This window comes from Tilletiopsis washingtonensis (genome assembly GCF_003144115.1).
Source record: "Tilletiopsis washingtonensis strain MCA 4186 unplaced genomic scaffold FA09scaffold_13, whole genome shotgun sequence".
NCBI lineage: Eukaryota > Fungi > Basidiomycota > Exobasidiomycetes > Entylomatales > Tilletiopsis > Tilletiopsis washingtonensis.
Window position 1 is genome coordinate 317,219 of NW_020312010.1, and position 25,220 is coordinate 342,438.

Genomic DNA, 25,220 nt, shown 5'->3' on the forward strand with positions numbered 1-25,220 from the left:
CCTTCGATGACTCTACTCCAGCATCTCGAACCAGTCCTCGCTCTCGCTGCTGCTGAGCGCAGGCTCGTCGCTGAGCATGTCGGCGTCGCGCACGGCGCCGTCCTCATCGGGGATCGGCGCAAGCTCTGGCGCTGCGAAGCCCTCGTCGTCGCCGTCGTCGCCGAGCACAGCGTCCATGGACGCGAGTGTGAACTCAAGCATGGCGCTCTCGGTGAGCATGCGGTCTGCGCGTGCATAGTGCCGCTCCGTGTAGGGCACGAGGCCATCGATGACGGACGCGAGGTCGGCTTGGCGCCGTCCGCGCCTTTGAGGTCGCTTGACGCCCTCTGTGTCATCGGTGCGCGGAGACACTGTCGCGTTGTCGAAGGCGGCGATGACGTCCTCTGCGGAGTGGAAGCGCAGGATGGCATGCAGCACAGTCTGCGCGACGACAGACGTCCGTGCCGACGTGTTCCAGTCGCGGATGTACTCGAGGAGCTTGGCGAGCTGGACGGTCGACAGGCCACGGATGACGTCGTCGACGGCGCGAGAGCCGGTGATGCTGCCTGACCCTGGCGCAGGCGTCACGGCAGTCTCAGACGCTGCCTCAGCCTTCGGCGCACCGAAGATACCGGCGCGCCGCAGCGCTGCCATCGCAAGATCGCTCTGCGAAGAGGGCACTGCCGTCTGCAGCGCTGAGTCAAGCAGCTGTCCCGCAGACGTGGCCGCGTCGCCGTCTGGCCGGCTGGCATTGACCGTGGTGAAGAGGTTGAGGAGACGGCGCGGGTGGTCCATCGAGATGGCCAGCGCAATCGCGTTGCGATAGTCCTTGAGCGTGAGGAGATTGGCGAACTGCTGTTCCCTGTGGGAGAGCACGAGGCGTGAGCACGACTGCGGTGCGGCGCCATTCACAAACACTTACCGCTCCACTGCTGTCTCGCGATCTCTGGCCTTCTCGACCTCGTCCTCGACCGTGCGGTCCTCCCAGAAGGACATGACGCTGTCTGCGCCCGCGCTGATGATCTCAGTGCCGTCGGACCGAGGCGCAAGACCCCACACACGCGCGTCGTGGCCGTCCATGGTGTCGACACACTGCTCGTCGCGCACATTCCACAGCTTCACCAGGCCGTCACTGCCGCTGGTGACCAGCTGCATGCCTCGAGCGCCCAGGAACTCGGCGCGAAGCACGCCGTTCGTGTGGCCCTCGAACGTCTTGACGCATGCAAAGTCCTTGAGGCTCCACAGGCGCGCTGTGCGGTCAGCAGATGCCGTGACGAACGCAGCGTCGGCCGGCGAGAAGCGCACGGCCCACACGCCTCGCTTGTGCGCGGTGCACGTGGCCAGGGGCTTCAGGCTCGCCGATGCCGTGTTGCTGTTCGACTTGCTGGGCGCGGCGTAGCCGAGCGCCCAGACCTTGGCTGTGCGGTCCTGACTGCCGGACAGCAGCAGTGCATTGTTGGGCGAGACGTCCAGAGCATTCACATCCTTGTCGTGGATCTTGAGCGTCGTGAGGCTGCGCAGCTTGAGCGGAACGGCCGGCGACGGGTCCTTCTCAAGGTACTGAGCAAGCACGCTCAGGTCCCACACCTTCGCCGTACGATCCTGGCTGGCAGTGACGAGGAATGGCGCTCCGACAGCGCCGGGTGCAGCTGGGCGGCGCGCAAAGGCCACTGCGCCGACCGATTCAGCGTGGCCCTCGGCGACTGCCACACACAGCCATTCGCCTTCTGCAGTCTCTGATGAGGCTGCGAGCTCGCTGTCGGTGACGATCGTGCCCAGATCGGCGGCGGCGGAGGTCGAGGCGGCGCTCGCCTGCTGCCGCTTGGGGCACCATGCCCACACGCGGGCTGTCCGGTCCTTTGCGCCACTGGCAAGCCACTTGCCGTCGTACGTCTTGTCCAGGCAGAGGACGAGAGCCGAGTGGCCGGAAGATGCAGCCGCGTCGGAGGGCAGGAGCTCGACGTGCTGGCTGTCACCCTCAAGCGTGTACACGCGGATCGACGAGCTGTTCGTGGCGACGGCGAGGTGCGTCTCCTGCGGTGCCTCCTTCGAGCTCGTAGCTCGCGGCGACAGCAGAGCGAGATCAACCACCTCGTCGTTGAAGCCAACGAGCTGCAGTGTGCGGCTCAGAGGCCTCCGTCCCGCTCTTGGCCGCGAGACCGGGTTTGGCACAGCGTGGAAGATCAGATTCTGGTCGGCGTGCACGCTGACGACGACGTCGAGGGCCGGCACGTAGTGGCACTCGATGACGGCACGCGCCTCGTCAGGAGCAGCATCGTCGGTCGCAAGCGCGGCTGCGCCCTTGCCGCAAAGGCCTAGCGCCCAGCGGCCGCCGGGCTGCTGCACCACGACGTTGTGCTGCGCGAAGCTCCACAGGCGCACCTCGCCCTCCGAGCCGCCGGTCCAGAAGAGGTCCTGAGCAGCAGCGTCCTCGCGGCGCCCGAGACTGCAGCCCGGCTCCAGGAAGCCGGCGGCCTCGATGCCCTCTCCTGCTGTGAGCGTCTCCACCATCTCCCATCCGCCAGTTGAAGCTTGTCGGGAGCCGGACGCGTCGCCTTTTCGCCGCCAGAAGACTAGCGTGCGGTCACGCGCGCCAGTGACGAGCGAGCGGCCGTCCGCAGAAAGTGCCAAAGCGCGCACCACCGACACATGCGCCGCCAGCACTGCCGCAGGCTTGTGCGCGCCGCTCGCCGGGCGCTGGCGGAGATCCCAGAGACGCACGCGGCCGTCGATGCTGCCAGTGAAGAGCTCGATGCGCCGCTCGGACGAGGAGGCCTGCGGCCCCTTGCCCTTGCCCTTGGCTGCAGCCTGCTCGCTCTCTGGCGACGGCATGTTCCACTTGAGCGCACTCACGACGCCGCCGTGTCCGCGGAAGACGTGCGTGCAGAAGCCGCCCGCAATGTCCCACACCTTCACTGCGCCGTCGGCGGCGCCGGTCGCGAGCAGCGTCGACGTCGGGTCGACGGACAGCACCGCGACAGGCGCATCGTGAGCGCGCGGCAGCGAGCGCACAAGCGTGGCGGTGACTTCTTCTTGCGAGAAGTCGACTGCGAAGATGCGCACTGCGAGCGAGCGCGATGCGATGATGACGTGCGTGTCCGATGGCGTGAGGGCGAGCGAGGTAACATCCTCGGTGTCCTGCGGGAGCGTCCGGTCAGCACGGACTGACACGCGGCACGCTGCTTTCGACTCACGCTCGGGATGGTGGCGGCCACGCGGCCCGTCTGCACATCAGTGATCACAGCCTCCTGGTCGAGCGTCGAGACGAGCCAGCGGCCGTCGGACGTGAGCGCGACGCTGCCGCCGCTGTAGAACGGCTGCAGCGTGCGCCGCCGCCGATAGTGCGTCTTGAGCGCCGGCGTGGCGACTGCGGCGGCCATGTGCGCAGGTATAGGAGAGGCGAGGCGGTGGGTTGAGGCAGTGGAGGGAGACGTCGATGCAGGGGCGTCCTTCGCAGCCCAGACAACTTTTTGGAAGCACCGCACGTGATCGCGGGAGCAGCTTGAAGTCTAGAATGTTCGGCGCGCAGCACCTCCACCCCAGGGTCCACAGCTGCTCGGATCTGGCCCTGCCGCTCTCCACCACCTCGCTCCCTGCTCCTCAGTCGTGCAACATGACTTCGCCGCTACATCAACGCGGAGATCTTCTTGCTGACGCTTGGCGGACGACTGACCCGCTGCAGCGCGGCACCGGCGCATGCCTGCGCGTGGTCAGCAAGTTGAGTCCGAGCGCCGCTCCAGATGCAGCAGCCGTCGGGAAGCGTGCATGAGCGGCCAAGAGCACCCCAAGGCGCGGCAAGCCGACGGGAAGCAGAAGCGAGGCCGTTGGCTGGCTCATGTCATGCTGTCAGCGAGGCCACTCCGTGCCAAGCACCTGCTCTGCTGCCACTCCGCGCCCTCGAGACAGGCATGCACCGCACGCCGCCAGGTCCGCCTCGACTGCGCTCTCGGCGCGTACCACAGGTTGGCCTCGGCGTCGGTGACGCTAAGCATTCTCCGCGAAGACCGACGACGCATCTGCAATCACTCTCGCTCCCATGCCAGGAGCGCCCGTCAAGGGCTCGGACAGTCCCGCACCCCACACGTGCGAGCCGGGCCGACTCCTGGCGTTGACGTGCTCTCGCGGACGAGACCGCGAGTCCAGACGGCCACGCATCCACAGGCGTTGCCTTCATTGCGCGGCCAGAGCTGGCTTACTCGAGGCTGCTCTGGCTTCTCCGCAGCGCCAAGATCCGTCTGCATCGGCGTCGAGATGAGCAACTGCTTCGAGGCGGGCCCCTCGGAGCCGTCGGAAGCGTGCAGTCCTTCTCCGCATTCGACCTGTCCACCTAGCCGCGGCAATCAGGATGCGCCACGGACAGCAATCAGAGCGTACGTCGCAGTCCTCTCAGTCCTCCAGGCTCGATTTTGACTGCACGAGACCGGGGCGGGTCAGAACGCAACTCGCAGCGAGAAGCTGCACCCGCCCGTCTTGTTGTCGCAAGAGCCCCACCGACTTGTCACCGAAATGCGAATTGCGCTCGACTCCGCAGCAGGGGTCGGGGAGCGGAGAGTTGCACGCTCGACGGTGCCCTTGTCCTCTCAACGCTGACGCTGCGGCAGCGCATGTGTTCATGCGTGGCGTGTGCGGAGTGCAAAGTTGGTGTACCTGACTCGCAGGTAAAGCTCGTCAGCTGACGAGCCAGCATGACCAGCATCCTGGGCGGAGGGGCGGGCGAGACGACTCTCAAGCCTCCGGAGCTCCTTCAAGTCCGGAAAAGCTCCGGCAGGCCGTCGATTGATCCACAGAGCGGCACGACACCTGCAGCAGCCATGGGAACGAAGCCTCTGGCCCGCTTGGCCCGCGGCCCTTGGCCCGGCGTGCGCTGGCTGGCTTATTTCGGCCGGCGATGGCCAGCCGCAGCCGTCGGCACCCGTCATTGGGCCGCGGCGGCAGCATCAGGATCAGCGCCTGCACCGGCGTCCGAGTCAGCGCCTCGTCGCCGTCGAGCGCCTCGGGTTCACATGCAAGAGCAGATGCAGGACGCGGCATGCAGGCGCCAAAGAACGATGCGGCGCGTCTATCGTTGGCCCGTGGGCTTGCGGCGCTGGCGCGTCGCCAGAGCGGCAGCGTCAGCGCTCAGGGTGCAGCGGCAGCATGCGTCTAGCGCACACACGCGGCCGGGCATATGCTGCGTGCGCCTACCCCCCTGCACGACCGCTTCCGTCGGGAGGGGTCGACTAGGCTGCATGCCGACCAGGCGACGAGGCCGACGAGGCTGCGCTGCGCATCTGCTGTGAGTCTCTGTCGGAGCCGCGCGCGTACTGCTCGCTGACGAGATGGAAATCGAGAACAAGAGAGAACGAGGCGAAGAGGTGCCAGGCGCCCTGCGGACTGCGGCTCGCATTTGCCGGGGAGGCGCCATTCCTGCGGCGAGCAGACGCTTCATGCATCAGGCGCCGGGTCCTTGGATGCGCGTCGAGAAGCACAGCTCAAGCTCCTTTCGCGTCGGCGACAAAGCGGGAGGAAAACGAAAAGAAGGGCCCCTGCGCTGGCAACGAGGACCTTGTCGCCCTCTGCGCTGCTTCGATACGGTCCTTAGCGCAGCCTCGGCCGGCGCTATGCAGTGCTTAGGCACGCACGCATGCAGTCGCAGAATGCAGGAGCTTTTCCGGGGTTGGCCAGGGGGGATGGGAACGCGACAGCACACCAAGGAGACCAAGTCGCCGGCCGCAGCCACGAACGCTCTTGTTCCCGTCGAGCACGCATGGCAGAAGCCCCGGGACTGCGTGCCATGGACTAAGGCTAGCTATGCATGCACCTTGCTCCGCATTGATGCAGCCGATGGAGGAAGGCGGTTTGCTGCGAAACGCGCAACAACGAAGAGCAGACGCGCGTCGAGGCGGCCGCGTCGTCGGCAATCTCTCCCCGCTGGGAGCCCGAAAGGCCTGGCACGCCGTAGATCAAGAGTCAGGATGAAAGTCGGGCCGCGAGCGATGGCCGTCTGCGCGTGTCGAGCAAGAACGGGGGGTGGCTGCCGCGACTGCCGCCGCTGCTTCTCGCACGGCTCGGGGGAGCTTTTGCTTTCGTGCCGCGGCAGAGGTCCAACACTCCTCATCGGTGCGCATGCACGCCGCGGGCTGCTGGGCCGAACAAGAAGCAGGTGCAGGAAGGTACCAAGCCTGCGCCACGCTGGCGGAGCTGCGGCTGCGTTTTCAGCGGCGACCCGCGTCAGATTCAAAGCCAGCGGCGGCTGCGTCGACGGCGGCGCGGGCACGCGACGGGACGATGGACGCAGAGACGCAGCAGCTCGCACACCTGCCATGCCGCCGCCCGCGCAACGCCCAGCCTTTTCGGGGCGGAGGCGGCCGTGCGGCCCATCCCGCTGCATCGCTGCGGCGTCTGAGTTGCTCGATGTCGTCCGTGCCTTTCATGCTGCGTGTGAGCCGGACCAAGCTCGGCGGCCTGTGCGGCGCGGCAGGCCAGACGAGCACGTCACGGCGGACGTCTGCGGCATTCGACGTGCCGCCTGCTCGTCGCGGCGAGGAGTGCGGCCCCGTGAGGCGGCGCTGCTGCGGTGCGCCTGCGGAGTGCGGCACCGAGTGCGGCGGCCGTTCCCGCGGCCTGTGCTGGGGTGCCTCAAGGACTCGCTGCGTCGCCTCTCATGCGGCTGTGGAAATGCCGCTGCACGCCAGCGGGTGGGCAGCCGAGCGGTGCTTCTATGGGCCTGCGCAGCCGTCGGGGCGACGGCCCTGGCACGGCACGAGCAGGTGCAGCGGCAGCGCACCTCTGTCTGCGTGTGCGCCTTCTCTTGATCCAGCACGCTGCAGCTGCCATCCTGCCACGCAGATGCTGATGCGCGCGGCGGGCTCACATGCTTCGGCGCGCCGGGGAGAGAGGGCCAACGAAGCGCCGTCAGCTCCAACGCAGGCGTGGCGGTGCAGCGCCGGCACCGGAGGGGGCCGCGGCAACGCAGGCATGCGAAGTGCAGCTTGGTGGCACCCCTCGTCACCACACCGTCGGGCCGGCGCGCTGCCGAGAGCAATTCGCGGCCGTCTGCACTGCACGAGGTGCAGCGAGTTGCGCAGAGAGCGCAGCATGCGGTGTGCCCGTGCAGAGGTGCAGCGCAGGCGAGGAGCGTGGATCTCACACCGCTGCGTCCGCGGACATGGCGGCGCCGAGCAAGGGCGGAAGCGGGCCGTGGAAGCGCTGCATCTGCGTCAGAGAAGACCCTTCCGCCTCGTCTCGGCTGCGGCATGCGGGCTTCTCTGCGCCTGCGGCCCTTTCGCATTTCCGATGAGAAGGCGCCGCTTGCGAAGGCGCCAGGGAGCAACGCCTGGTGCAATGCACCCGCGCCGGGAACTGGACGAGGAGCAAGGCTGCGCTCGCTGGATCTCCCGCGCCGGCGTGTTCCCCGCGGCGCCTGCGCTGCTGGCGGCGGCTGCTGCGCTCCCCGGTATCTGATCGAGCACGGCTTGGACGCTCCTCCTTGCTCTGCGAGGCGCGGCGAAGCATCGTGAGCGCGCCGCCTGAGTCAGATCGGATGCGGGCGCTGCGTGGGTGCAAGCACGAGCCGGCGAACTCACCTCACACACAGGCACACACGTCACTGAATTTGAAGCGGGACAGGCGGCGCTCGACGGAGCTGCCCATCCGGCATGCTCAGTGTTCCTTGGCAGCGAGGACAAGGAGCGCCGCGGGCGGGGCTGGTCTGCGGAGCGATGACGTGCGCCGTCGGTGCCGCGTGAGCTTCTCCTTGCACCGTGGCCTGCTGGGAATGGGAGCGGACGACGCGGCCAGACGCTCTTGATCTCCCGCGGCCCGGCGCCGACGACGCAGCGGCGCTGCACGCTGGAGTCCGAAGCTTCAAGCCTTCGCCGTAATGCGGCTGCTTGGGTGCGGCTGCATCGATCTGCGTGCCTCTTTGACGGCGCTTGGCACGCGCGCGCGTCGCTGGACGAGGGCCCCTCCTGCGATGCTGCCCGCTGCACCTCTGGTGCTGGCGCTCCCTGCTGACGCTGCATGCTGCATCTTGCACTCTGCACCTCTGCTGCCGGTGCTGCCCTGCGCATCACAGCGGCGGCCGCATTGCATGCCGAGCCATCTCGTCGTCGTCGTCGTCGTCGGCGCCCGCAGCTTTAAATCCCGTTTGCAGCGGCACCGGCGCGGTGGCTGCGCTGCATGACGTGTGCCGCTCGCCCTCCTCGCTCGCTGCCGCTGCGCTGCATCTGCACGCTGCATGCTGATGCCGGCTCCCAGCGGCGGCAGCTGCAGCGTGGTTGCGCCGCGCTGCAGGCTGCACGGCGCCTCTCCCGATGGGCCGGCGCTGTCGGCGGCGCCTGTCAAAATGTTAGCGCCGCTGCGCTGCGCTGTGTGAGCGAGGGGCTCGCTGCGCTCGAGAAGACTCGCCTCGCACCGCCGCAGGTTCCACCGCAACACAGCGCCGCCGCAGACGCAGCGGAGCAGCACCCGACGCTCTGTCCTCGCACATGGGCCGCCGCCCGCGGTCCGACTTGGCGTGCAGGCGCGGGCAACTCAGCCGTGTCGCCGGCGCACAGCAGCATGCTGCCCGTGCAGGTGCAGAGCGGCAGGTCCCAGCCCAGCGGACTGAGGCGCCCGGACGCCGCAGCCGAGAGCGCTCCGCGAGGGTTGGTGGTGCGCCCGCTGCAGACCCTTGCTGTTGCGCTCGCGTGCGCCGGCTGCGGCTGCGGCGGCGGAGCGGCGCCGCTGCCGACGGGGCGTGGAGTGACGTGCGGGCAGCACGGGAGCGCGAGCGAGAGGTGGTGCTGGCTGGCGGTGGTGGTGCTGCTGCAACGCCGAGAGCGTCTCCCCGCTGCGCAGGTGCGGCGACATAAAGCTATAGCGCCCTCGCGTGCGGCACGCGGCCGCCCCTCTGCCCCTCTCTCGCCTCCGCTTCTGCCGCCCGTCGGCCCCTGCCGCTCTCCTCACCACCATCCTCACCGCCGCCGTGCGGCTTCTGCAGCTCCCAGCGCCCTTACGCCCTCGGCCCCCTGTCGCCTCTTGTGCCGGGCTTGCTCGACCGGACCGCAGCGTGAGTGTGCCGGAGCCGGCCTGTGCCCCTCGCGCCCCTGGCACGCCCGTGGCTTGGGCACTCTGGGCGACGGCGGCGGCGCTCTGCTCGTCATCGATCGGACACCGGGCACGCACGCAGCGTGCCGCAGAAGCCGCTCGCTTCGCTCTTGCCCCTGCACGTTCTGCCAAGCACGGCGTCCGAGCAGGGCCTTGAGCGTGCACACTCGCGGCCGGCGAGGCGCGCCGCTCGGCTTCTCTGTTCCAGCAGCCACTTTGCGGCGTACATTGCCGTGCGCCGCCGCTCGGCTCCGCTTTTGCGAGTCGCACTTTGGGTGCACGGATACACGGCTTGCCCCTGTGGCGTCCATCTAGGCGGACACTCAACTTGAGTGGCCCTGATGGAAGCGGTGGCCGCAGCGGAACTGCGGAAGGCCGGCAGAGGACCGGCCGGCCGGCTCTGCTCTGCGGCAGAGCACCGCTTTCTTTGCAGCGGCGCAGCGTGCCGGCCGTGCTCGGCCAAGAGCTCTTCTCGCGCTTGTGCCCATCTCGTATGCTGACCGCTGCGGGCGCCGTCCTCCAGCTCTCCCACCAACTCGCGTGTACCGCAGGCGGACGCGCAATCTCTCCCTGACTCTCGCGACCGCATCTTTCCTCGGCGCCTCTCTCCCCACACCGCATGGCCACGGCGGCAGTCCAGCGGCGGGAACCTATCGGAGGGATGACAGCCGGCTACAGCAGCGGCGGCGGACGGCCAGGCAGCCTCGCCGAGTCGTCTACCGCAAGCAATGCCGCTACGTCCGCCGACGCCGCTGAGCAGCGTTCCTCTGCCGCCGACTGGCACTATGGCCGGCCGGCCAGCTCGTCGTCGAGCACCGTCGGCCACAAGCGGCAACGGTCAAGCCGCTCGCCGTCTCCGTCTCGTGACGAGCGCGGCCAGCAGCACGACCAGCAAGGACGCCGTTCCCGAGCTGGCATGTCTCACCACGAGGCCGGACAGGACGACGAGGGCCGCGAAGGCAGCCCCAGCGCCAGAGCACACACTCGCGACGGTCCGTCATGGCAGTCGCCTTCGCGTCCCGGCTCAAACCGCGCCAAGATCCCGCGTCTCGCAGAGATGGGCGGTCCGAGCGACGACTGGACGCCGCCGAAGGATGTGCGCTCCGGCCGCGGCCCTCTTGCTGCCATGGCGCAGCGACCAGCCTCGCCCGGCCGGCCTCAGTCCAACGACACCGACGCCAGTCCCGACACCGTTCCGCGGCCCGACGACGCGCTGAAGTCCGCCTCTGCCACGTCGCGGATCAAGGCAGAGGAAGACAGAGAGTCGAACTACACGTGGAGCCGCGAGCGCTCCGGACGAGAGAGCGCCGGCGGTGCTGGCGAAGAGGCACGGCACTTTGGCAACCGAGGCGGCGAACCCAGCCGAGAGGCGCGTGCGCTGCCGCCGCTGTCGTCGTTTGGCGGCATGGCTGCGCCCGATGCGCCGTACGCTCCGCCGTCGTACCAGCAGCCGTATCCGCAGTCGGGCCACCACAGCGCACGGCAACGCCTCTCGCCGTCGCCGCGTCTGCCTGGCTTCGCCTCGCTGCAGCAGTCGCGCGAGCGCGGCGAGCCGGTGCAGGAGCAGCGGTACCACCATGCCTCGCAGCCCTACGGTGCGCCGCCGGCGAGTCTCATGGGCGGTGCGCCGCGAGCACCGTCGATGCTCATGCGCGGCGCGTCGCCGCTGCCGTCTGGCAGTCCGCCGAGCGTGCGCCACCCGAGCCCGAGCCAGTCGCAGCACTCGTCGTACACGCCGGGCTACCCGCCCATCCACCCGTCGCTCGTCGGGCTGCCCGGCTCGGGCGGCGGGCCGGGCAGCAAGCAGCAGCCGAGCTTCGTCAGCAAGCTCTACTCGATGCTCGAGGACCGCTCCATTGAGGATCTCATCCAGTGGGGCCCCGACGGCACGGCGTTCAGCGTGGCGAACCCGGCCGAGTTCTCGCGCCTCGTGCTGCCGCAGTGGTTCAAGCACTCGAACTGGCAGTCGTTCGTGCGGCAGCTCAACATGTACGGCTTCCACAAGGTCAACCACACGTACCAGGGCAACCCGGCCGACGAGGTGCAGATCTGGGAGTTCAAGCACGCCAGCTTCCGCCGCGGCGACATCCATGCGCTGGCCGACATCAAGCGCAAGTCGTCGCGCCACAAGCGCAGCGACAGCCAGGGCCCGCACCCGGCGGGCATCGGCATGGTCGGCGCCATGGACCTCGAGGGCCACCACCCTCGCAGCATCGGCAGCGACGGCTCGTCGCCGCGCACGCACCCGCACACGTCCGTCTACGGCGGCGCTGCGAGCGGCGTGGTCGGCGAGGCTGGGCGCCACCGCCCGATGTCGCCGCCCGGCATGCACCAGCTGCCGCTGCACCGCGACAGTCGCGAATCGCTCGACTATGCACGCACATCGTCCCTCGCTCCGCCGGGCGTGCAGCAGCACGGCCTGTACGACAACCGATCCGCGGGCCGCTACGAGGCGCAGCCGGGCTACCCGCAGGAGCAGCGCGGCCCGCCGCCGCCGCCTGCGCACCAGCAGCTGCCGCGCTCCCTTCCTGGCCATGCCGGTCCGCAGGGTGCCGAGGAGACAGTAGCCCGTGTGGACGATCTGTCCGACCGCGTCGACGCCATCATCCGGCACGCCAACTACCTCGAGACGCAGCTGCGCAGCGTCTCCGAGCAGCTGTACCAGTCGCAGCAGACCGAGGCCGGCCTGGTGCGCCACGTCGAGCACCTCGAGGCACAGCTGCGCTCCGTCAACGAGCGCATGTTCCAGCCGGGCAAGAGTGAGCCGCCGCAGGCACCTCTCACTGGCATGCCTCGCGGCGCCGAGTCGGCTGGCCGTCGCTCGTACCCCGGCCCGCCGCACGAGCCCGACATGGGCCGCCGCCGCAGCGACGAGATGCCACTCGCCCGGCCGCCGCCGCCCATGCCGCCAGGACATGTGGCACGCCCGCCGATGCACCACGGGCCGGGCCCGCCGCCCGGCGAGCTCGAGCATCCCGCAGCTACGGGCGGCCGCTATCCCGGCCGCTACATGTAGCCGCACCGCCTTTCCGGTTCCCCACCTCTGCTCTGCCAGTCTCTCATCCCTATCCTGCGATCCTACTCGATCACCTCTCTGCCCCCACCTCCCACTGTGCTTCTCTGCTCGCATACATACCTCTATGCCCCACTTCATCCCTCCACTTGTGCTGTGCCTCGACGAATGCATTTCTCTGCATCGACCGAACGGGTACGGATGCCAAGTTGGGCAATGCGGCTGACCGGCGAGTGCAGCGACCCAGAGCCTGGTTAATTTGGCAGCTGTCCTGTCCAGTCCGTACCGGCGGCGTTGTGGCCGGCAGAGGAAGGGGGGCACCGCTTCCGCGTCCTCGCGAGCGCGAACAAGGCGCGCGCTGTTCCCACGCTTGGCTTGCCACGTGGTCGAGACGCCTTTTCGCGCGGCGCGATCCGCTGCGCGCCGCCGCCCAGTCCTTCCAGTCGCCTGCTCTCGCACACCATCCCACGGCCAGCTAGCTCAACCCCCTAGCACGGCCCTCCCGCACGCCACCACCTCAGAAGCGCCCCACGACTGACGCCCATCATGTCGAGCCGCTTCTTCCGCAATGCGTCCGACTCCGAGTCGGACGACGAGGAGCTCATGTCCGAGTCCGGCAGCGAGGACGAGCAGCCCAAGACCAAGGGCGCCAAGGGCTCCGACTCCGATGCCTCGGACTCGGACGCCAGCGACGACGACGACTCGGACGACGAGAAGCCCAAGGACGGCGCCGCCAAGCCGCGCGCCTCGCGCTTCCTGCGCGGCGGCGGCGACAGCGACAGCGACAGCGAGGAGGATGTCAAGAAGGTCATCAAGTCGGCCAAGGACAAGCGCGTCGACGAGATGAAGGCGGTGATGAAGAAGATTGAGAATGCGCAGCGCATCGACGACTGGGTGGCCATCTCCAAGGGTGAGTTGATGCGTCACTTTTGAGATCCATCGCTGCACGGCGCTGCAGGGTCGGCACGGAGAGGGAGATGATGGTGCCGGCCCGGCTGCGTGGCGCCAGGCTTCGCTGCTGCTGCGGGCTTCGAGACGAGCCGCACAGCATTATGTCTCTTCGGCCCTCGCTGTCCGTCTACATGCTCACACTGCGATGCGCAGAGTACGAGGGCCTGATCCGCATGACGGAGCGCCAGCGCAACGTCAACGAGCCCATCCCGGCTGCGTTCATCCGCTGCCTCGCCGGCCTCGAGGACTTCATCAACGCCTCGATCGCCAAGGAGAAGAGCGCGAGCAAGAAGATGAAGGCGCCCAACGCCAAGGCCATGAACGGCATGAAGCAGAAGATCAAGAAGTCGCTCGCCGAGAACGACGCGCAGGTGCAGGCCTTCCGCAAGGTGAGTTGCGTGTGCTGCGTGTGGAGTGGGGTGCAAGAGGGGGAGGACCCTGCGCAGGCTGCCGCACTTCGCAGGTCCGGGCTGCCGTGCTGATCCATCGTCTTGACCAGGACCCTGATGCGTTCGAGGCCGAGGCCAACGCGGCCTCTGCGCCGGCGCCCGAGAGTGCTGCCGTCATTGCGGCTGGCAAGCGCAAGAAGAAGCTTGCTGCTGCCGACCTCGAGGCGGGCGCTGCCGAGGGCGAGGGCGACGATGACTTCCAGACGGTCGGCCGCGGCGGCCGCGCCATGGCGTTCACCAGCGAGGGCCTCTTCAAGCACCTTGCTGCCGTCATGGAGGCGCGCGGTCGCAAGAGCACGGACCGCAACGAGCAGGTGCTCATCCTGAGCAAGCTGCTCGGCGTGGCCGAGTCGACGTACCAGAAGATCCGCGTGCTGCTTGCCCTGATCGCCGCGCGTTTCGACTACAACGCCTCGACGGCGGCCTACATGCCGCCGGAGATGTGGAACGCGGCGCGCAAGGAGGTCGACCAGCTGCTCGAGATCCTCGCGCAGGACCGCACCTACTCGGTCGAGGAGGAGACGGACGACTACGACGACTCGATCGATCGTCTGCCGAACCAGGATGGCGAGGGCCCGGTCGTTGCCGTGCGCGGCAGCGTCATCAGCTTCATCGACCGCCTCGACGACGAGTTCACCAAGAGCCTGCAGAACATCGACCCGCACACGACCGACTACGTCGACCGCCTCGTCGACGAGAAGACGCTGTACCAGACCATCGTCCGCGCGCAGTGCTACTTCGAGACGATCAACCAGGCCGACTCGCTGAGCCGCGTCGTGATGCGCCGCCTCGAGCACGTGTACTCGAAGCAGGATGTCATCGTGCACGCCCTCGAGGCGTCGCGCGTCAAGGCGCAGGCGGACCTCAAGTCGCAGCTGGCGCCGAGCAACGAGGCCATCGCCGAGGCGCGCGGCCCGACGGCGCTCGTGCGTGCGCTCGCCGTGCACCTGTACAAGATGCCCGGCCTGGCCGCCGAGCGGCTGCGCACGCGTGCCATGCTGTGCCACACCTACCACCACGCCCTGCACCGCGACTACCACATCGCGCGCGACATGTTCCTCATGAGCCACCTGCAGGACAACATCGGCCTCGCCGACGCCGCCACGCAGATCCTCTACAACCGCGTCGTCGTGCAGCTCGGCATGTGCGCCTTCCGCCTCGGCCTCATCCGCGAGTCGCAGAGCGCGCTGCAGGAGATCTTTGCCACGGGCCGCGTCAAGGAGCTGCTCGCGCAGGGCATCCAGCGCCAGAACCAGTACTCGACGATCACGCCCGAGCAGGAGAAGCTCGACCGCCAGCGCCAGCTGCCGTTCCACCTGCACATCAACCTCGAGCTGCTCGAGTGCATCTACCTCGTCTCGTCGATGCTGCTCGAGGTGCCGAACATGGCCTTCGCCGGCTCGGACCCGGAGCTGCGCAAGAAGATCATTTCGCGTCCCTTCCGCCGCATGCTCGACTACACGGACCGCCAGGTCTTCTCGGGCCCGCCGGAGAGCACGCGCGACCACGTCATGCAGGCGTCCAAGGCGCTGCAGAACGGCGACTGGCAGGGCTGCACGGAGCTCGTGGCCGAGATCAAGATCTGGTCGCTGCTGCCCGGCGCCGACGACGTCAAGCAGATGCTGGCGCGCCGCATCCAGGAGGAGGGCCTGCGCACCTACCTCTTCTCCTACTCGTCGTACTACAGCACCGTCAGCCTGGCGCACCTCGCCGCCACCTTTGAGCTCACCGAGCGGTCGGTGCGCGGCATCGTCAGCAAGATGATCTGGAACGAGGAGCTGGCCGCATCGCTCGACCCGCTGAACGGCGTCGTTGTGCTGCACCGCCTCGAGCTCTCCAAGGTGCAGCAGCTGGCGCAGACGCTCGCCGAGCGGAGCGAGACGATGCTGCTGCAGAACGAGCGGCTCCTCGACACCAAGCTCGGCGAGAAGGTCACGGGCGGCGAGCGCGGCGAGCGTGGCGAGCGCGGCGACGGCCCCGGCGGCCGGAGGGAAGGCCGGCGGGGCGGCGGTGCCGGTGGCCGTGGTCGTGGACGGGGTCGTGGCCGCGCGGTCGGCAACGCTCTGCCCGGCATGGTCCACTGAGCACGTCCTCCCGCTGCTTCGCTCCTCCACACTCCCATCCCAGCATGCCCCGCCTTCCCACTCCCCTCACCGGCATCGCCCGCTGTACTTTACCTTGCGCAGCCCTTCGGCCTGTGCTCAAAAGACATCTTCTGGCTCCCTTCTCTCGCATGCGCTCGCGGTGAATATGCCTTGCTGGAGGTGAGGTTACAGATGCGTGGTAACGATGAAGGGCCGTGCGTGAATACGTGAGAGAATGCAGGTCGCGTCGGGAACATGAGGTGTTGGGGTTGTGTGCGTGTGAGAGGTGCTGAGGAGGTGGTGGGTTGCTCGTCGTGATGAGAGCCGGAGCTCAGAAGCGCGCGGAATGGGCGCGGGGTGTCGCCGCCAATAGTAGTGGGAGAGATGTGGGCCGTCAAGCGCAAGAGGGACGAGGCAGGAGAGAGCGTGTGGCAGCGCTCTGGCCTGCGACGTCCGATGCGGTAGCGCTCGAACGGACGACGGGTACTCGACGCTCCGTGCGGGTGGAACGCCGACGTCGCCCTCGGCCGGATGCTGGTGCAGAGCAGACGGCTCAGTAGGCATTGCCCGTCCAGCCGCCGGCAGCGTTGCCGTAGGCCTGTGCGTGCGCATGGCCGCGCTCGTGGCCCGCACGCCGAGCCTTGGCGTCGAAGTGCGTGCGCTCGGCGTCCGGGCTGGTCTGCGGGCTCGTGTGGCCCTCGTCGGTGGTGCCGGCCGAGGCATCGAGGTACTCGGCGTAGAACTGCTCATCGGTGTACTCGGCGCCTTCGGGCAGCTGGCCGGCCTCGAAGCCGAACGCGTAGTCCTCCTCGCCATACTGCTGCCAGCTGCCGGGCGCATTGGGCAAGTCGTGCATGGGCGAGAGCTGCTGCTCGTCGCCCTCGTCGTCGTAGTCGGACGTCGACCAGCGCACGCGCTGCACGCGCGCCAGCAGCTCGTCGAGGTCGACGAAGTTGCCGGGGTCCGCAGCAAACTTGCGGTGACGGCGCTGCATGATGTGCTGTGGGAGCATGGTCAGCCTGGGCCGCACGATCTGGTCTCGAGCCACTCACGAGCTCGAAGTCTTCGTACTTCACGCGGCAGTTCTCGCAGTAGCCCGGCTTCTCGATCTTCTCCTCGGGCTTGCTGCGGCGCATCTCCTTGCCCGCCGACACGGTGCTGACGGAGCGGCGCATGGGCCCGCGCTGGTCCGTCAGACCAAGCATGCGGCGCACTGTGGCGCCGTGCTCGGTAGCGCCTGCAGGATCTTGGGCCATGGTGGGCGACGGCAGCGTGCTCGATCCGGCCGGGCCGCCGCTGGCAGATGTGCCGAGCGGACTGGCGCCAAGCATCGAGCCGGGAACCAACACACGACGGCCGAGCTGCGCCACACGCTTGTCAAACGACGCCATGGCGCCGCCGCCGAAGCCCTGGCTGCCGATGGCCGTCGACATTGAGTTGATGTTGGACGTGATGGCCATGCTGTTGCCCGAGGCCATGGGATACGGCGATGCGCCGCGCACCTGCGCTGCGTGCGTCGATGGACCAGGCTGCGGCGAGGCGCTGCCGCGCGAGCTCGCACTCGGGTGGCGGCCCACCTGGCCCATCGACACCGAGCGGCGCATCGTCTGCAGGCGATTGCCCTTGGCGTGGTCCTTGTAGGTGCCCGCGGACTCGTCGACCTCGAGCTTCTGCCGGGTGAAGGGGCAGCGGCCCTCGATCTCGCCGTGCAGCTTGGGCCACGGCGGGTCTGAGTTGGGGTCTTTCGGGCGCTTGTACTCCTGCGCAATGATGGCGCGGTGCTCGCCCGTGGCATCCTCGACGAGGATGTAGCAGTTCTGCTTCGCAAAGTAGTGGTAGTCGCCGCGCGTCGCCGCCTCGGCCGTGCCGTGCAGACGCTCCTGCTTGAGCATCTGCGACAGGTTCTGCCGGCTCGGCTCGGCCGCCACCGTGCCGACGTAGCCGTCGCCCAGCAGGCTGGCCATCATGGTGTTGAACTCTGCGGGATGGTGGTGAGTAGGGGCCACCGACAGCGCGGCACGGCCCGCTCACTTTCACACGGCCAGATCTTCATGCCGAAGCCCTGCGCCTTGACGAGAATGTCGTTGGACGCGGTCGGCGGCCCAGTGTCTTCGAAAGGGTTGCGGTCCGAGTGCAGAGGTTGACTAGACGATAGCTGTCAGCTGCTGCTGTGCTCGCTGGCGCATCCTTCACCCACCTCTTCTTGCTGCGGCTGCTCTTGACGGGCGAGCGAAGCTTGGCCGGGAGCCGGAGTGCTCCGCGCACCGCCGTGCCCACGGCGCCGTGCTTCTGCGGGCTGACCTCGGGCGCCGGCGCCGGCGCCAGCGGCTGCGAAGGAACCTTGCGCGACGTGACAAGATGCGTCACTGAGCGCGAGAAGAATGGCTCGACTCGCTGCGGATTTAGAATGCGTGAGCAAAGTGGCCCGAGATAGAGAGAGAGCAGAGCGCGTCATGGCCGCCATGCGCTTCGCCCAAATACACCGCGAGCAGCACTAAGACTCACACCGCCGAGTCTCTCGATGCTGTACTTTGCCGCCTCCTTGGTGTTGACGTCGAGCGCGTCAAAGTGAAAGACGAATGAGGGAAAGGCCTTGAGATAGCGGCGGCGCCACTCGTCGTTGGCCTCCTTCTTCGAGCGTTCGCGCGCGGCCCGCTCGGCCTCGGACATGCGCGAGTGCTTGTCGATGCGTGTCGTCGTCGGACGCGGATGCGGGTTCTGGCTTTGCTCCACTGCGCCGCGCTGGGCCGACGGTGTTGCCAGTGCAGAGAGGCCGCGCGAGTTGCTGGCGGTCGCTGTCGAAACGGTGCGGCCCGACGCCATGCCGACGCTGCGGCTGCTCTCGCGCATGTGGATCTCGGCAAACGTCGCCGACACGCCCGTGCTCGTCGCCATGCTCGGATGCGCCGTAGCCACCACCGCCTGCTCCTCGGCCGTGGCAGCGCCGCTGCGCGTGCTGCTGCTCGTGTTGGAGGAGCGGCTGCGTTTCGACGGACTCTCGCTGCGCTCGTCGGCGTCGGCGTCGCCCTGCACGATGTTGCGGCAGTGCACCTCCTCCTGCGGCACGGCACGCTTCTTGGGCGTCAGCACCGAGGAGATGGGCTGCACGGCCAGCATCGCCGTCGCACTGGGACGCAGCCGCGAGGCCGACGCGCCCGGCGCTACGGCGCTGGGCGTCGCGTGCGTCGGCAGGCGCGCCACCGAGCGCGGAGGCGGACGCAGAGGCTGCTGCTGCTGCGAGCGCGAGGCGCTCAGCGACGCCGAGAGAGGCACATTGGCACCGGTGCCCGAGCCAGCCGGCACGAGCGGGCGCCCCTTGTGCGGCTCGAGCGCCTCGCCGCGCGGCTGGCCGTCGCGCGCCAGGGCGTCAGGATGTCCGCTGGGCAGGACATTCTTGACACCCAGCGGCGTACGCCGCGGCTGCTGCTGCTGCTGCTGCGGCGCCGACATGCGCTCGGCAGCTGTCAGCGCCGCCGCAGCGAGGCGACGTGGGCGGGTGCTGGAGGGCCGCGACGCTCGGGCAGACAGCGCGCCCTTGCGGGGTGAAGGTGCGAGGGGCCGTCCGAGCGGTGCGGTGTGCGAGGTGTGTGTGTGAGAGAGAGTGCGTGAGATGTGCTCCTCGTGCCGTGTGTGCTGAGTGGGGACTGGCGAGCGAGAGAGCGGGAAGTCGCGCGGGAGGAAGAGGGCAGGGACGGCGGACAAGACTCGCGAGCGGCGAGCTGGCCACGCTTGCGGCGCGCGGCGGCGATGCGCGCGACTGCTCGTGTGCCGCCGGCCTGCCTCTGTGCGCGCGGCGCCCTGCGCCTGCGCCGCAGCCGAAGTGTGTTTCTCCACCTGCGCGTGCAGCGCGACGCGACGCGCTCGTGACGTCGTCCCAGCCAGCACGCAGCAGCCAGCAGCCTCAGCCCTCGCTCCAGCAGAACGCAGCCCAACAGCTCGCAGCTGAGACCTGCCTTGCCCAAGTAGCCGAAGCAGACCATCTCACAGGCCATGTCGGAAGCTCCAGGCGCAGCAGCCACTGTGCGCGAGCAGGACGTCGTGTGTGCGCTGCTGCACCGGCCTGCATCAAGCTCAGGAGCAGGCGCCTTTGAGGTGCTCGTCACGCTGGTGAGCACCTGCGGCCCGATCTCCACGCTCCAGCACTGACGGTCTTTCGTAGCGGCCGCTCTCGACGCACACCTTTCCCGGGCTGTGGGAGTTCCCCGGCGGCAAGACCGATGCTGGCGAGACGCACGCCGAGGCACTGGCGCGCGAGTGCCGCGAGGAGCTGGGCGTGGATGTCATCGTGGGCGCCGAGGCGTGGCGCTTCGACGCCGAACCACGCCTCAACGAGCACGGCGAGACGATGCACTATCGGCTGCTCTTCTTCTGGACTACGCTCAAAGATCCCGATGCTGCGCCAAGGCCGCTGGCGTCGGATGAGGTGCGCTGGCTGGCGCCTGCTGCACTGCCAACCCTGCCCTTCTGCCCCGGTGACGAAGGCCTCATCGCTGGCCTTGTCTCTGGCACGCTGCTCCCACAATGATACATCTGCTTCGACCGTTGGTGTGTCCCTGGGGAGCACCCTTTTCCGTGTCGGCTTTGATAGATGTGATCACGGCAAAGCCGCCACTCCAAGCACACTGCAGCAGAAGGCGCGCACGCTCTTCTCGTGCCATCCCGCACTGCGAGTAGCGGCGCGCCGAAGCAGTTTACGGTCGAATCGACACGTTCTGCGGATTATGAGCCCATCATCATCCGTCTTCGCAGCGCGTTAGAGGAGGGAATAGCGGCGAGAGATGGGCTGAGCGGCGGGAGGGAGAGGGCGAGTCAAGTCACGTGTCTTGCCGGCTCGTCCTGCCTGGTCTGTGCGGGCGCTGAGTCCGAAAATAGCCCTCGAGCGTGGGACTTTGTGAGGCGGTGCAGCCAGGACACTGCTCCCGTGCCCAGGCTGCGCGGCTGCTGCGCGTCATCGGAAGCGTGGAGGGGCCAAAAGCGGATGCCTCGCTCAGGGCCCGCCTTGCTCCCTCTCCGGTGCTTCGGCTGCGCACTCTTGGCAGCTTCTCCTCCCGCCACCACCACCCACACACACCGCCGCCCACACCCGCTCAGCAGCCATGAGCACCACTCCTCCAAACGCAGAGGGCCCGCAGGGCGTCGTCATCCTCGAGCTCGGCGGCGTGCGCGCCGTGCAGGTGCGTGTGGTCGCGTGCGGATGGACGCCGCAGGCAGCGCGGCCGAGCACATGCTAGCGCCTCGACTGTCGCTGACCATCGCTGCGTCTGATAGATGTATGAGGGCGAGCAGGATGAGCTGGCCAGCGGTGAGTCGTTGTGTGCTGCCCCGCGCCACGGCACTGCTCGCTGCGCAGCACGCTGATGCGAAGCGCGCAACAGGTCAGCTGCAGGTGCTCATCGTGCAAGTCAACACGGCCGACCCGGCGAAGTCGCCGCGCATGAGCGCCAAGCGCGCCGAGCCTGATCCGACGTGAGTGCTTGTGGCGTGCGAGCCGCCTTCCGGCGCTGACCGACCTGCTCTGCGCAGCACCGACGTCTGGCTCGTCCTCTCCATCGGCTCGGCCTTTGCTCTTCCCGTCAAATCGTCCCAAGTAGTGCAGCCCGAGCGCTCTTCATCTTCCTACGTCTTCCCTTCATCGGACGTGCCCGGCGCCTCCATCAAGCTCTTCGTGCCCGTCTCCGACCCCAACGTCTCCGCATTCGAGAACACGCTGGCGCAATACTGCGCCTTCCAGTCGGACGATCGCAGCGATGCGGGTCAGATTGAGCTCATCGATGAGTCTGGCGCTGTGCTCGGCACACTCGACGGCGGCTACACCTTCCGCGAGGACCCGACGCTGCGGCGAAAGGGGCACGAGAAGGACCCAGTGCTCGTCGATCTGGAGGAGCTGGAGCCGAGCGAGATCGAGAGCGCAGCTGTGCAGCAGGGCAAGCAGTACAAGGAGGTGGGAGTGCGCCCGGTGCCGGGTGCGGACAGTGACGACTGGCTGCTCAAGGGCGCTTCGTTCATCTCGAGAGGCCTCATTCAAGGCTCGACGTTCTTGGGCGCCAAGATGAACAGCGCGGCAGATGCTTACAGTGAGTTGTTGAGCCAAGATGCAGCGCATGGGCGGATGGCAGGGCGGTAGCAGAGGTGGTCGTGCGCTGTGACGAGTGTGGTGGCTGCGCATCGCAATGGTCGCTGACGCTCCCGTCTTGCGCCAGTCGAGAAGTCACGCTCCGCAAGTCCCGTCGGCGGCTACATCGACGATGGCAAGCGAGGTTCGGACGCTGCGTCCATCGCGTCGACAGCGACGACTGGCAGTGGCAAGCGGCCGCTGACTTTCAGCAAGAAGTGCGTGCTAGGCGTGTCGCGCTTCGTCTGCGTCCGTTGCTGACCTGACTCGCCGAACAGCACGCATGCCGCAGCTGGACAAGCGCACAAGTGGACCGGCAAGGCCGTGAAGCTGTCGCACAGCACCAGTGCGTGATCTCTCTGCACCGCCGCTGTCTTTGCACTGACGCATCACCACCTCAGCAACGGCTGTCCTCTCCGCCGCCTCAGGTATGGGCGCCACGATCGGACAGCGCACTGGCATTCAGGCCAAGCCGCGCGCCGACGGCACGCCCGGTCCGCCGCCCAAGGGCCTGCGCGGCGTGATCAACCGCGGCCTCATCGCTGCCAACATCGTCCTCGAGGGCGCAGAGCAGAGCGCCGAACGTCTGGTGAGCGAGCACAGGGCGGTGTGTGAGAGGGACAAGCAGCTGATGTATGCCTTGCCCAGCTGACGGACGGAGGCAACTCGGCTGGCAAGGCCATCGAGCACCGCTTCGGCACGGAGGCCAAGGTCGTCTCGGGCCAGGTGGGCAGCATCGGCAAGGGCATCTTCATGGTCTACAAGGACGTCTCCGGTGAGTCAGCCTTCTCTGCCTTCTCTCCCTCGCCAGGAGCTCATCATGTCCATGCGCACAGGCGTCCGTCGCAAGTGCCTTCTGCACGTCGCAAAAGGCACCATGGTGCGCGCTCGCACCGACGATGGCCGCGAGGTCATTCTGCAACTCGACGCCGATGGCAAGCCGAGCACCAGTGGACAAGCATCGCCTTCCAGCGCCGGCTTCGCTTCGTCGTCATCGAGCGGCGGCAACCCGTACGCTGCTGGGGCGCAACCGCCGCAGCAACGACAGTACAACGAGAAGAGCGCGAGTGCATTCGGACAGGGACCGGTGCGGTAGTCCGCCTATCCCCTTCTCTCCCGCCAGTCGTCACTCCTGCTCGATCGGTGGCGGTGCCGGTGTCGAATGGCGCTCTGCAGCGCAAGTGCTCGCCGTCGTTCGCTCATTGCGAGCTACTGCAAGCACTTGAGTGACGGAGAGCGCCTGTTCGACATCGGCTCTCTCGCCTCTTCGAGCAGGACTCTACGACTGCACACACTTCTCTTCCCTCCCCTCCCCTCCCTTCTCCCTCCTCTCCGTCATCGGTCCGCCGACGAAGGCCACGTCGTCCGAAGCCGAAAGAGTGAAGATGGAGAACCAACGGCCTGCAGCTCTTCGCCGCTCTGCGAAGCCAGCTGTCGACACTTGGTTCTTCTTCTACTCCTCTCGGCGTCGACGTCGACGTCGTAGCGCTTCTTCGACAGGACCCGCGCGCGATATGGATCCCCCCCCCCCCCCTTCCTTCCTCCTCTTCCTCTGCCCCTCTTCATCGTACGGTCCGTCGACGAGTCTATCAAGCGCACGTCCAGCGATGACTGTCGGGACCGAAGTGCTCGCAGCCCTTCGCTGCCACTGCGAAGCGCGCGTGGACTTTGTCTTCTGCACAGTCGTCCCTCGGCGTGTACTTCCTCGACTCTCGGCGCGGCTTGCGCGCTGGACACACACCTCCTCCTCTCCCTCTTCACCCCTGCGTGCGATGCGCCGACGATAGGTTGAGCAGCAGGCGACGTGAGTTGAGGCTCGGGCGAAGTGTCCCGCTGCACTGCGCTCTCACTGCGCAGCATCTACGAACACTTCGCTGCAGCTTCTGCTGCCACGTCGTCTGCTTCTGGACGCCTCTCGGTCGCCGCACGCCTGTACTACACCCCCTTCTCCACTCTGCTCGCCACCGTACAGTCCCTCGATGGTGCAACCTCAGCGGCGACAAGCGCCCTGGTGCCACGATCAAGTGTCTCGCATCCCTTCGCTCCCACTGCGAAGGCAGCACACACTTGACCGTGCGGACAGGCGCTCTTGTTGCCGAAGTCTTGCACCGTCGAGAGACTGCACGCTGTACATACACTCGACCCTATTCCTCGCATCACCGATAATCTTCAGCCTCCTTGGAATCCTTGCTGCGTTCTGGTGGGCGCCAGCTCGCGGCTGCATGCTACGCTCCGCTTGCGTCGTCCTCGCTGCTCCGTCTCCGGACGCATGTGGGGCCTTCAGCCGACCGTTGGACCTCGAGCTGCTGCAGGCACGGCACCAAGCCTTGCTTCTCTACGCCCTGCTTGCGGCCTTGCCGCTAGAGTCACAAACAAGACTCAGACCCCGACCACACCCAGGGCCGCTTGTTGTGCTTGCTGCGGCAACGACTGAGAGGCAGCACCCGGAGTCAAAGGCTGAGAGCGAAGAGCGCTGCAGCTGCGAGGCACGCGCCTGCGTCTCGCCTCGGGCAGCGCGCATCCGTCGGGAGTCCCACGCCTGCGACGCCCGAGCCTTCGCAGACCGCGCCTTGCGGCCGCAACGCTGGGCTTGGCCCTCGCTGCGGCTGCGGCTGCACGAGCGCGGAATGCGAGGAGCCTCGCTTGCGGCGCGGCGGGCTGCGGCTGCGATGCTGCGATGCGCTGTCCATGTGCCAGGCGCAGCATCGGCATCAGCGATGTGGGTGGCAAGCTGCAGCTCGACCGTTGGTATCGGCTGCGCCCTGCCAGGATGCAGGCGACCGCGTGCTGCTGCGGCAAGCGGCGGCGGCCCATCGGGCGAAGCTCGCCGGCCGCCGCATGCCGCCCGCGCAGCGCAGCCCATGCTCGCTGCCGGCGTCTCGTTACGGCCGACCCCACAGCCCGTGCCGCAGCATGCCGCGAGGAGTGCCAAGGAGCGCAAGGAAGCGTCGCGAGCGCCGGCGAGCGCAAGGAGCGGCGCGCGCGCGTGCAGAACGAGCTCGGTCAGGTGCCCTTCTCCGCTCTCGCACGGCCCTCCTTCCTCCTCTCTCTCCGCCCGGCTGTGCGCGTCCCGGATGTGCTCTCCGCTTCTTCTCCTGCAGCTGCGTGAGCTGCAAATGCAAGCTGCGTCGGCCCCGCTTCCATCAGCAAGGGGCCACAGTCGGACCGCAGCTCCGAGAACGCAGCGCCGAATACGCTCGGGCTCGCGCGCGTTCTGTGCCCCTTGAGCCGGCAGCGGCGCACGTTGGCAGCGCCCTCGTCCCCCCTTCCATGCAGCTGCATTCCCGCTGCACGCTGCCTATTCACCCTGGGGTCCTCGCCTCGGCCAAGCCGGCGCTGCGGCTGACCCGAGGGTCTCTGCTTAATCAGCTGCAAGGAGCAACGCTCGAGCTCAGACGAGCGTGGCACGGAGCTGAATTGCTTTCAAAAGGGCCCCACGATCAATGCAGTCTCGCGGCTGGCCGTAGTCGCGATTGAAGCGCTCACTAATGTGATTCTCCGTCGGGTTGTATCAAGCACGCCAAGCTGATTCAACTCCAGCTTCTACTGCGGCCTGAGAAGGT

At 67.8% G+C, this 25,220-nt stretch overlaps 8 protein-coding genes across 8 annotated transcripts; 6 read left to right on the top strand and 2 right to left on the bottom strand.

Moving 5' to 3' along the window:
- Nucleotides 1-12: 12 nt before the first annotated feature.
- Nucleotides 13-3,380, bottom strand: FA09DRAFT_298744 (WD40 repeat-like protein; the record flags this gene model as incomplete). Its single annotated transcript, XM_025740258.1, has 3 exons — nucleotides 13-841; nucleotides 902-3,117; nucleotides 3,174-3,380. Coding segments are annotated over 3 exons (3,252 nt in total), but the record flags the coding sequence as incomplete, so codon positions are not given.
- A 177-nt stretch (nucleotides 3,381-3,557) lies between these two features.
- On the top strand, nucleotides 3,558-4,616 carry FA09DRAFT_330540 (hypothetical protein). Its single transcript, XM_025742646.1, has one exon. The coding sequence runs from the start codon at nucleotides 3,676-3,678 to the stop codon at nucleotides 4,387-4,389; it is 714 nt and encodes a 237-aa protein (XP_025597653.1). The 5' UTR covers nucleotides 3,558-3,675; the 3' UTR covers nucleotides 4,390-4,616.
- Nucleotides 4,617-4,888: 272 nt separating this feature from the next.
- FA09DRAFT_51646 (hypothetical protein) lies at nucleotides 4,889-6,979 on the top strand. The gene is made up of 2 exons (XM_025745698.1): nucleotides 4,889-5,254; nucleotides 5,310-6,979. The coding sequence occupies exons 1-2, from the start codon at nucleotides 5,147-5,149 to the stop codon at nucleotides 6,771-6,773; spliced, it is 1,572 nt and encodes a 523-aa protein (XP_025597654.1). The 5' UTR covers nucleotides 4,889-5,146; the 3' UTR covers nucleotides 6,774-6,979.
- Nucleotides 6,980-10,861: 3,882 nt separating this feature from the next.
- On the top strand, nucleotides 10,862-11,164 carry FA09DRAFT_287400 (winged helix DNA-binding domain-containing protein; the record flags this gene model as incomplete). Its single annotated transcript, XM_025739919.1, has 1 exon — nucleotides 10,862-11,164. A coding segment is annotated over one exon (303 nt), but the record flags the coding sequence as incomplete, so codon positions are not given.
- Nucleotides 11,165-12,509: 1,345 nt separating this feature from the next.
- On the top strand, nucleotides 12,510-15,779 carry FA09DRAFT_309282 (hypothetical protein). The gene is made up of 3 exons (XM_025740605.1): nucleotides 12,510-12,971; nucleotides 13,166-13,401; nucleotides 13,512-15,779. The coding sequence occupies exons 1-3, from the start codon at nucleotides 12,608-12,610 to the stop codon at nucleotides 15,543-15,545; spliced, it is 2,634 nt and encodes an 877-aa protein (XP_025597656.1). The 5' UTR covers nucleotides 12,510-12,607; the 3' UTR covers nucleotides 15,546-15,779.
- A 215-nt stretch (nucleotides 15,780-15,994) lies between these two features.
- On the bottom strand, nucleotides 15,995-17,731 carry FA09DRAFT_51701 (hypothetical protein). Its single transcript, XM_025745699.1, has one exon. The coding sequence runs from the start codon at nucleotides 17,510-17,512 to the stop codon at nucleotides 16,292-16,294; it is 1,221 nt and encodes a 406-aa protein (XP_025597657.1). The 5' UTR covers nucleotides 17,513-17,731; the 3' UTR covers nucleotides 15,995-16,291.
- A 1,662-nt stretch (nucleotides 17,732-19,393) lies between these two features.
- FA09DRAFT_361197 (hypothetical protein) lies at nucleotides 19,394-20,082 on the top strand. The gene is made up of 2 exons (XM_025745324.1): nucleotides 19,394-19,652; nucleotides 19,705-20,082. Exons 1-2 carry the CDS (start codon nucleotides 19,536-19,538, stop codon nucleotides 20,068-20,070), a joined length of 483 nt encoding a protein of 160 aa, XP_025597658.1. The 5' UTR covers nucleotides 19,394-19,535; the 3' UTR covers nucleotides 20,071-20,082.
- A 559-nt stretch (nucleotides 20,083-20,641) lies between these two features.
- Nucleotides 20,642-22,753, top strand: FA09DRAFT_339383 (hypothetical protein; the record flags this gene model as incomplete). The annotated part of the gene is made up of 9 exons (XM_025744205.1): nucleotides 20,642-20,719; nucleotides 20,814-20,847; nucleotides 20,921-21,011; nucleotides 21,069-21,619; nucleotides 21,746-21,875; nucleotides 21,936-22,003; nucleotides 22,059-22,246; nucleotides 22,306-22,432; nucleotides 22,494-22,753. The coding sequence occupies 9 exons, from the start codon at nucleotides 20,642-20,644 to the stop codon at nucleotides 22,751-22,753; spliced, it is 1,527 nt and encodes a 508-aa protein (XP_025597659.1).
- Between the last annotated feature and the right edge of the window lie 2,467 nt (nucleotides 22,754-25,220).